The sequence below is a fragment of the Silene latifolia genome, chromosome 7, assembly GCF_048544455.1.
Source record: "Silene latifolia isolate original U9 population chromosome 7, ASM4854445v1, whole genome shotgun sequence".
Classification (NCBI taxonomy): domain Eukaryota; kingdom Viridiplantae; phylum Streptophyta; class Magnoliopsida; order Caryophyllales; family Caryophyllaceae; genus Silene; species Silene latifolia.
In genome coordinates this window covers 5,362,717-5,374,004 of record NC_133532.1, presented here as the reverse complement: position 1 = coordinate 5,374,004, position 11,288 = coordinate 5,362,717, and the positions used below count along the sequence as shown (strand labels likewise).

Here is an 11,288-nt window from a genome sequence, read left to right as displayed (position 1 = left end):
AAACACAAATAGTAAATTTCATTCAAAAACACAAAATGCCCCACACCCCTAAAATAAAACCCTAAAATTTCTATGGCACTCCTAAATCTAAAAAAAATACTAAATTTTTTACAAAAAATCCAAAAAAATTATTAATTTAATTTAATTATTTTTTTTTAAGAAAATCACAAAAATCCTTTAATTGGTGACCCAACGTTTTTCTCGACGATAAATACCAACCACACCCACACGATTAACCCCATCTAATCCACGTGTCGACATCTTAACGCCTCTTAAAATCAATGGTGGGCCATAGTTTTTTTACAAACAAGTAACCGGTAATAGCCGGTAAAATATAAAAAAATAAAAAAAATAAAAAGTTTATATAAAGAGGGTTTAAGCAAATGAAAGATGGGTGGTTTTCAAAGGGTTTTTGGTGATCTAAGATAAACAAGAGAGAGAAAAAATAATCAAAATTATTCACAAAATAATTAAAAAAAGGGAAATAATATTAATATTATAATAAAAAGGGGGAATTTAGGGGATTTTGATTGATTGAAATTGTTGTTAATTTGTTGATTTTTTGGAAGATGGATAGGAATTGGAAGACGTGAAGCAATAGAATTTGTGGGGTTTTTGTAAAGTTTGAATCTATTTAACTTTTTAATTAGTGGGTTGTGAAGAACATTTGTGATTTGGGTGTAAATTGGGTTGATTTTAGGTTAACGATTTGATTTTTTTGGTGGGTTTTGTTGGAAAAGAAGGGAGTTGTTTAATTTTGAAGGTAAGATTGTCGAATTTAATCGTTATTTTTGCTTGTTTTTGAGACATTTCTGGGTTTTTTAGGGTTTTTGTTGACGATTTGGGGAATTCTGTGGGGTATTAGTTCGATCTGATGTAATGTTTGATTTAGGTATTGATATATGTTTGTGTTTTGCGGATTTGTTCAGTTATTTTGGTGAAATGTTGAAGATCTATGACTTTTAATTCATCAATTTTTGCTGAAATTGGTCGATTTTTTTTGGTCGAAATTGTTGATTTTTTTTTTAATTTTTTTTTTTTTGTAGAATTATTGAATTGAAATCATGGGTTCAGGGTTTTAGATCGAAAAAAATAAATAAATCCATGATATTTTTTTAATTTTAATTTTAATTTTTTATATCATAGAAAAATGCTTAGAATTGTGTGCATATATTCCTTTAGACGATTTTAGATCACAAAAATTCTCTTGTTTTTCCCCCACATCTCTTGTATCGTCTACTTGTGTTCAATCAATGGTATTACATGTAAAAAGTTTATCATGTCCCTTGTCTCCAAAGCTTGAATTGTATTTATGGTCCACAAAATATTGTTGTTTGGTGATAAATTTTGGTGACAAGATTGAATTACATCTACTTGACCAATATGTCCGTCAAAACCGATATATCCGTCTTAACCAAGAATTTGTGACCATATATTTGTATGCTAGAAATATGATGCTTTAGCTTTGGTTTTAGTTTGTTAGTTTTGTTGCTATGGTGATGATATATGATGTTGATGATGTATGGTGTGCTTGAGGGATGTGTGTTTTTGGTGTGATCATGTACTTTGTGTGGGTGTGTGGATGTATGTGTGCTTTGGATCATGATCATCATCTCCATCAATAATGTGGTGGGTCCCATCTCAAAAAAAGATTTTAATTTTGTTAAATTTTTTTTTTTTTTTTGGATTTTGTTTGCTTGAGCTTCAAGGAGGATTTCACTTGATCCCTTTTGTTCCCTGCACACATTTATTAGAATTAAATATGTTTGTGTCGGTTAAGAGTTCAATGATCATAGACTCATAGTGTACTGATTAATAAGGTATTGTACATTTGTACATCCTTATAATCCTAGATGATTGTTGTATGAACGAATCGACTTTGTCTCGTTTCCATTTGATCCTTGACTTGTCATTTATAATTTTAATTGTTTTCTGGATTTTTTGCCGTGTTTGTGGTGGTGAATGGTGATAGTGATGGTGTCTTCCTTGTTGATACTTCGGAATTTTGGATCATTCCATGTGTTTTCATGTTATGGTGATTGTTGGTTATCTTTAATGCTGTAAATTGATGAATGGTATTGTGAATGCTTGCTTGCTTTGAGTGAACATTTCGCATTAGAAATGTGTATATGCTTTCTTAGATTGTAATGTGAATGTGTTGCGATTTTCAGTTAATAACTGAAGGCACTTTGGGCATGTTCTTCGCGATATGCAGCAGAAGAGGTTAGATTATGGGTTCAGTGGATATCATGTGCCTTTCGTTCCTAGAGCTGCAAGGTCTACCAGGGTAAATTTACGCGTCCTTGGTTATTTTATCATGTTGCACATTTTCACCTTATAAACACCGCCAATTGAGATTAATTATTGAAGTTTTTGCATTCTAGAGGAGGGGCCTTGTCCAGAAGAAAGTGGAAGATAATCAACTGTGTGCATTCGATTTACTGGCTACGGTAGCTGGCAAAATTTTACTTGAGGGCGAAGGATCTCATGAAACGGTACCTGTAACTGATTTAAGCAATGTGAAGGATGTTGCCATGGATGTAGATAACAATGACATTCGGTCGTTGGTAGTTGAGCATTGTGATCGGGGAGGCCTTGAACCTGCTTCTCCTCCCTTGACCCTAGAGCTAGGAATACGAGGTTTCAACCAAGATCTCAATGTGAAGGAGACCCCAATCCCGACACCTAACACTTCAGTGGGCCTGACTTCTGTTTTACCTGTCTCTGATTGCTTGGAGAAGAATGGCCCTCTTGCGATGATTGATTTAAATGGCGCCTTTGGCTGTCACATAGAACCTCGTGTTCCTTTAGTCGCTGAAGATGCAAAATGCTGTGTACAGGAGGGGGATAGATTGTTTGGTAACGGGCCCAGTATAGAGGATCCTGAAATACTGGACGAGAAATCTCCCACCCTTGTCAGCTCTGATGCCAGTGTAAAGTTAACTTTAGGCAATGATCACTACCCTTGTAGTTCACAGTCGCCTTGTAGGGATAACAATAATGTAAATGTAGTTAGTAGAGATGATGACGAAAACTCTTCGGAGTGCATTCAGCCTAGCACCAAAAAGACCGCAAGGTCAACAGCTTGTATAGGTGATCGAAGAATTAGAAAGCTTTTGGAGTCTAAGTACCGGAGAATAGCTTCTCGAGCAAGGGATGGAGATCTTACCGACTCTGGTAAGTCGTATGCCCAATTAGTTTCATTGTTTTCTTAGGCACTTGATTTTTTTGGGTTGTCTCAATGTGTTATTTAGAATTTTTTTTTTGGCAAGCAACTAAGTTTAAGCACATGAATGTCACACTATTCGCTTTCCCTTTTCTCTCGTGTCTTACAAAAGTGTGTCAAACCAAAGCGCAAGGAACACTGAAACACACGGAGTAGCTTGCTTCTCCTTGATTATGTGAGCTTATTGATTGATCATTATCGCTATATTTATCTGATGGCGGTTGTCTTGTTGGTATGCAGAAGTACGTTGCATGTTCAGCAGCAGAAAAACTGGCTTTAAACGCCAAAGATCGCAGAGAATCTACCCATTTAAGAGGAGGAGGTTTTATCACCATAGTTCAAGTTCTCATGCTGATATTAGCTACAACAAGAGTGTCTATAATTATCCTGACAAGGCTGTTGATGCGAATGCCTCAGGTTTTGGCTCAATGGGAGGTGTGTCATCTGGTATATGTGCTGATTACCATCTAGTAATATGTGAAACATCCGCTAATTGTAAATCGTCTTGTAGTCAATGGTTCGTCTGCGTGTGTTGGTGGCCAAAGCACAACATTCTCATCGAGGGAATCTCGTGGTATGATAATCGCACTATATGGATCAATTCACATATTCCCTCTTTTCAGTCAATAGGCCTCATTGTTTAAAATTTCCGCATAGGAATGGGTTTTATCGATTGAAAAGGAAGTACTGTTTTCTTTTCGTTTTCTTTAACTTTCATTGGTGTTAGAGTGGAGTTTTTCATGTCGAGATGTCTTTCATTTGCTGCAGTGAAGCTTAGGATAAAGTCCTTTCGAGTGCCCGAGCTTTTCATCGAGATGCCAGAGACGGCAAGTATTGGTTCACTCAAGGTAATTAATTGTGCATATTAGACACTCTGAGTGCTATTAACTTTCTGAATGAATCGATCCCACATCTCTCTCTAATCAATACACCATCTGACATTTTGTACCACCACAGAGGACGGTTATGGAGGCGGTTTCTGCCTTACTTGGAGGTGGACTGCGTGTGGGGGTGTTTCTTCAGGGGAAAAAGATAAGAGACGATAATAGAACCCTTGTGCAATCTGGTATATGCCATGATAACAAGGCAGAATCCTTGGGTTTCAGTTTGGAGCCAAACCCTTCACAGGTCCGTGTACCTGCGTGCTCGGAAGATAATTCTCTTATCGTCTCACCTGATGTGCCTCAGCCTATATCTAGGTGAGCTCCCATTCCCTTCTGTGTCTGTTTCTTAACTTGTTGAAGTTGTTTGGACATTTCTGGCTAAGCATTCCTTGGTGTAATGCATCCGTTTTAGTTCGGATTCAAGTGTAGTGGGATCACAAGGGCGGTGAAGTTTTCGCTCCTGCTGCCTTCGTAGGTTAACTAGGTCAACGTCCTAGTTAGCACTGAGAGCAGTTATTGGCGTCTTTCTTTTCTACCCATTGGGCTTTCTGCTAAGTGATCGTGACTCGATGAGATGATTCAACTTACCCCAGTTGTTCAACCATGATGTGACAATAGAATCGTTTTAGATGGTCATGTAGCGTCTTTGTCGTACTTCTTTGTCTCACTTGTTTTGAAATATTAAACAGAAATCGTTTTCTCAGGTGTCCCCTCACAACTCCAGTTCAGCAAGGAACGTCAAATCTTTTAGCAGATCATCTGGCCACCAACCTAGCCAATGTCATAGAAAGTGATCATGATTCTACACCTTCTCCGGCTGATATCTCTGCAGAGAAAGTCACGGTTGATTCCTGCGCACTAGTCGCTCTTCCTGGCGGAACTCCACAGGCATTGTCAGTAGTTCACTCACACCCGAAACCTAAACGATCTGACATGGGTCAGCGTCGCATTCGCAGACCATTCTCTGTGACTGAAGTTGAAGCTTTAGTCCATGCAGTTGAGAAGTTGGGAACTGGAAGGTATGCCTACCAGACATACAATTAATAAGAATTTAATTCACTATATTAATAAATAATTCGTGTATAAATGAAGCCGTCCCACTAAAAACATTGGATAAGACCATCTCGGTTGAGAAATTGTTTTGTCTGATGCTATGTTACTCCGACTCTTCTAATTTCTTCACGTCACGTGTCTCGTGTCTCGACATTTCGGACGTGGGTATTTACACTTGACACCTCATTTTAGACCAAAAATATGCCTATTTTTCAAAAAAATAGCCGAGTCCGACACTTGGACACGCACCCGTGTCGGATACTTCTAAACGAGTCCAAGTAAAATAGGTCTGATGTTAGTGATGCTGTTTATAGGTGGCGCGACGTGAAACTGCGAGCATTTGACAACGTGAAGCATCGGACTTATGTTGATTTGAAGGTGAGTTTACTTATTTTTTTACAATGCGTCTACGAGACCAACCTAAATCCTTTCACGTATTCTTCATCTCGTTAGAGGTTTAACGGGTTGGTTTTACATTTTCACCCACCAGACGGTTTCATATACGTTTTCGTGATTTAGTTTAGAATATCATGAAGAGTTGTTGAATAATTATTGGATCTCTAAACTTTTTCTTTTGTCTTGCTTACACTCAACCTTATCTCTACACTTTATTACATGGACCACAAAGTTCATTACTTAATTCATGATCAACTGTTGGTACAACAAATCGTTGCTTGTGCTCGTACTCGTAATCATTGATCCTTCTTTATTAGTAATATACTATAAATAATCTTTCTTTATTAGGAATATGCCCTTAGGGAATCTTCTGTGGTTTAGCTTAATATAGTGTACCCTTCTAGATCTATAGATTAAGCAACGGAACGTTACAGAGTAGAAGTTACGTTCTTTTTGGTAAAACTCTTCGAGTCTTGACGACAGTAAGTGGATTATACATCTGATGTCAGATGGTATAGTTTTTGAGCATTAAGATAAAGTTTTTGAGTTTTAATTTAAAAAATTTGAGTTTTATGATTAAGTTTTTGAGTTCATTTACTTAAACATTAATCTCAATAGTTACTAAGCTCAGAAAAATTTAACTTTTTACGTCATAAAACTAAAATGTAATTTATAAACTATATAGAACTCAAAAAAAAAAAAAAAATACACAAAACCTCGACTGTATGTACTTGATGGTTCTCTGAGTTTAGGACTCGAATCATGAGTACTGCCCTTAATAACTTTACTGACCAAGTTAACTCGACTGTGTGAAATACCAGGATAAATGGAAGACATTGGTGCATACAGCAAGAATAGCTCCTCAACAAAGACGGGGAGAACCGGTTCCCCAGGACCTCTTGGACAGGGTCCTTGCTGCCCATTCATACTGGACACAACACCAATCCAAACAACCACCACCGCCACCGCCACCATCCGAGACCCGTCTCCTCCTTTGAAGTCACCTGCCATGGAGGAGCTTTCCATCAGATATTTCATGTTGGATTTATATATATATCACAAACAAACAAATTTCAGTTAGATATCGGTATGTCTAGATTTATTTTTACTTCGATGATGATGATGATGATAAATGAATGATTGTGCTGTAAAAATTAGTGACAGTGGGGAGTAGGGTGAAAGTGAAGATGAACTTGTTCCCATGATGTAACCAACTAATAGTTAGCTCATTCGCCGTGGTATCCTTGTAAATGGCTGACGGAATAAGAGCTTGGCTGGCTTACAGAATTGGGACGAGTGACGAGTCTTTATGTCGTTCTTCTCCCGACATTGGGGCTTGACGATTATGTCATAGGATTAGTGTTAGATGGATAATCTCTTGTTTTTAGTTTTAACCATTGTTGAACATTTTTACATTGTTACTGCTGTCTGATGTAATTGAAAATTTAGTTGTAATGTGTAATTGATTTGATTTCTTACCGTTTTCTTCCTTTTAGTTCTCGAGTTTTTACCGTAGTGATTAATTAATAAACATGAAAATTTGTAAATCAATTCGGAATGTCTGCAACCTGTTCACTCGACAACGTCAAAGCTTTGGTTCCAAAATGATTTGGGGTTGGTTGACATGATCATCATCTGAAATGGCCCAAGGCATCCAATAAGGCTCCACAATGAGGCGGTGTAGGGCTCATGCTTGTCGTACCCTAAGTACACTTACTCGAATTGACCTGATCATCAAATAACGCAGTTTAGCACTCCTAGGCTATAACTTGGATTTAATTTCAGTTTACTTCAGTTCAACAAGTTGCTACAGTTTTAGTTTTTTTTTTTTTTTTTTTTTTTTTGCAGCGGTAAAAAAAAAAAGTTCCTTACGCAAAGTCTACCTGCATCTCTAAGTCAGGTGCAAGCACTACATTATTATTACAAAAACTAAAACAAGTTGCTACAGTTGGTTTACTTTCATTTAGACGGTTTCAATCTAAAAGAGCACGGTTTTGACAATTAAGACGTCACATGTTAGCACGTGGTTAGTCTGCCTAATTATTGATTAGGTAATCAAAAATTCAATTTAAAGGCAATTAGCAAAGCAATGATGACAAATGTTTGAGTGAGTCAGGAATTGGCACTGAGACTGTATCCTGCCAATATTCGGCAACACTCGCCTTCAGCAAGACTAATTGTTAAAACACCCTTTATAAAAATTAAAAAACACATAAATAATTGGGACAAAAGGAGTACTCCGTAATATATTAGTGGATATGATGCGTAAATTGATCTTAATAAAATTAATTCTCTAATTCAGTTTCGTTGGGGTCCGTTTTTTTTTTAATATTATCTACATTATCGACTATATAATCCTTTTAAAATATTTGTATTTACGTTTTTTTTATTTCTCTACATTGAACTTGTTATTCTTCTTACGTCATCATTTATATCTTCTTATTTCGTCTTTAGATGTCTAGGAAAAAGTAGAACGGAATGGGTTATTTGCTATTATAACAGGATATGCATTTATTTTGAAGTAATTCTTTCGCTAAAAGTTATATTAAAAACCGGTTTTAGCCACACAAATCACATCAAAATTTGCAATCGCAAAAAGCTACATATTCCCTATTATTATAGTCACTATATCTAGATGAGTAGGGAAATTCAATAATTGAAGTAGAAATAGGAATTATTTATTACTGTACAATCTTAATGTCTTTTTGTGGCTATTATATAGGGATTTTCTCTTGTCCATTTTTTGTCAAACTTTTTTTAATATCTTATCTTAAATGTGAAGTTGAAATTTTGTGCATTGAATTTTATGTTCTATTTAATTAATTTATCAATATGGGCCACAAAACTAGTGAGGTGGGCCTTAGAGGTTTATGTCATGGTCCATGTGGGTTTATCCATTTGTTTGTGGCCCTTGACAACACATGTGAGCTATCTCATCTAGACCTGACAAACAGATCGGGTCGTGTCGGGTTCGTGTTCGTGTCACATGTAAACGGGTCACAGACCCTCCAACCCAAACCCGACCCAATTAAATTTCGTGTCGTGTTCGTGTCGACCCACTTACATAAATGGGTCATCAAGCCTCAACCCTAACCCATTAATTTCGTGTCGGGTTCGGGTCGTGTTTTCGTGTCTTGTCCATATTTGGAAAGTTTAAGTATATTTATGTGATGAAAGATCAAGAAAAATTAGGATTAATTTAGTAAGCAGATCTTTCGTGTCGGGTTCGTGTTTAGAGAGCTCAACCCAAACCCAACCCAATTAAATATCGTGTCGTGTTCGTGTCGACCCACTTACATAAATGGGTCATTAAGCCTCAACCCAAACCCGTTAAATTCGTGTCGTGTTTTCGTGTCGTGTCATTGTTTGCCAGCTCTAATCTCATCAACTACTTTAGTTTACATCATCTATCATTAGTCTTTCATGATAGTGATTAATTTATTTAATAATATATTGATAAATATAGTTACTTTCAAATACATAAAAAATTATATACAAAGAAATTGAAAAAAAAAAGTACACTTTAACAACATTTGCTTAAATATATTTGGAGAAACGTCAGAAAGTAAATAAATGCCTCGCTAAAATGACATATATATGATAAAACAAATCTCAATTTTCGGTGTCAAAGTCTCTTGTAAGGATATTCAACAATACATCAATGTAAAACCGCATTATATTTACCTAAATAATCTCATAAAAGTAATTGGTAAACTACTCTTACATAAGCAGTTAAGTAAAATAAGATCAAGTTTTACAATCACTCTTGTATAAGATGATTTTATGCAAGTATTTTTGATTGACATTTGATTCTCATAGAAAATCATTAATTATGGTTTATGACCTGAATAGAGATGGCGATCGGGTCAATCGGGCCGGGTTTGGGTTGAGCCAAGTCGGGTCATGTCATGGGGTCAGCCTACCCTTTCGCATCGATTGGGAGTCGGGTCGGGTCGGATTTCGGCCGGGTCTAGTTATTTGATCGCATTACTTCAATTTTTAACCATTATAATTAGTTTTTTGACCATTATTTGAGTTAGTTACTGCACTATTAAGTCAAACGTATCAAACTAAACACTATACTACTTACATTCGATCAATATTAAGTTTAATAATTGTCGAGTCATAACTTTAATAGGGTCAATACCGGGCCGAGTCGGGTCGGCTCATTGATTATTGGATTGTATCGGGTTACAGGTCATCATCGGATTGGAACAATTTCGATTTGCATTATTTTCGGGATCTGTTGGATCGAGTTTGCTTGGGTTCGAATTGAGTCACTCGAATCGGCTGAACTTGCCAGCTCTAGACATGATTATTTGCTACAAGAAGTACAAATGTTCTTTTAATAGGCCCATGGGTCAGCAAATCATAAGGTGTTGGGTGAGTACTGCGAAAGTAAAGGTCATATGGGCTTATATCAATGTATATTGGTGGGCCTCATGACGAAAAAGGTGAAATTTTCAGCCCATTTCAATCTAAACTAGAGGGGCATTACTAATCTATATCGGGTCTTTTCCGAACTTCTCTTCTAACAATTTAGAAAGATATTACTCTAGTGAGTCGCATTTATAATCATGCTCTATTTATTTCAGCTTAGCTCAGTTCAACTAAGTTCTATTCAAATTAACTCTTAATTTAGCTTAGCTTCATTTAATTGAGTTAAGTTCATTTCAACTTCTTTCAACCGAAAAGAACATAGCTAAAGTTGAGAAAAAAAAAACCAAAATGTAAGGTCCCTTAGCCGATTTGTGGAACTTTCATTGTCACTCCATCATAAACAAATGAAAACTTAGTTTATTAAGGAATCAAAGACCGTGACGAGAATATTGTTAACTTGAGTCAACATTGTTGTATACTCAATGGTTGATATCCTATCTTTAATTCATCATCTTCTTATAAATTATTATTATTATTATTATTTTTTTTTTGATAGCATCTTCTTATAATATACGAAGTAATACATAAAGTTTTCAAAGAACATGAACACTAAACCTAACTTATTTACTCCCTCCATTCAACTTTTATCACCCCACTTCAATATAATACTCCTCCTATTTATTAGAGAAATGGGGTGATAATTGTTGAATGGAGGGAATACTTTATAATAAACGTCACACTTATTTTGAATGCGTCAAAGTTGTAGACATGCAACGACAAATTAAAGCATTTGGTGGGAGTTGAGAAAACGACCTTGTTATAATATTGCTATCGAGATTTCAAAGTTCTAACGACCTTGTTATATCCGGTAGAGTATAAAATCGATCTTGAAATTCTAATTATCAACTTAAACTTTATTGACATGATTTTTTTTAATATGGTACTCCCTCCGTCACGGTCAATTGTTGTCCTTTCGTTTTGGCACAAAGACCAAGAAATGAGGAAAAGACCAATTACTAAATGACAAGTGGAACAAATTGAATGGGAATGATCAAATTACTCATCAAGTTCATTCTTAAAATAGAAAGGATAACAAATGACTGAGACACCCAAAAATGAAAAAGGACAACAAATGACCGGGACAGAGGGAGTATTAGATTATTAGAGTCGTGTAACTGAAAGGTCACAAATTCAAATGTTACCACCCGCATTTCCTGGACAATCTAAAAAGGGGTTTGAAGAGGTTCTTAGAACCAGGGCTCATAACATAAAAGGGCCTCATGATCTATATTAATATCTTATAAAAATTCAATTTTTTATATTGATTTGAACGGAATGTATAATACATA

At 36.0% G+C, this 11,288-nt stretch overlaps 1 protein-coding gene across 1 annotated transcript; it reads left to right on the top strand.

Moving 5' to 3' along the window:
- Positions 1–337: 337 nt before the first annotated feature.
- On the top strand, positions 338–7,037 carry LOC141591474 (telomere repeat-binding protein 5-like). The gene is made up of 10 exons (XM_074411819.1): positions 338–763; positions 2,172–2,287; positions 2,385–3,177; positions 3,467–3,661; positions 3,738–3,800; positions 3,995–4,074; positions 4,184–4,425; positions 4,815–5,129; positions 5,478–5,541; positions 6,381–7,037. Exons 2-10 carry the CDS (start codon positions 2,210–2,212, stop codon positions 6,555–6,557), a joined length of 2,007 nt encoding a protein of 668 aa, XP_074267920.1. The 5' UTR covers positions 338–763; positions 2,172–2,209; the 3' UTR covers positions 6,558–7,037.
- The last annotated feature ends 4,251 nt before the right edge of the window (positions 7,038–11,288 follow it).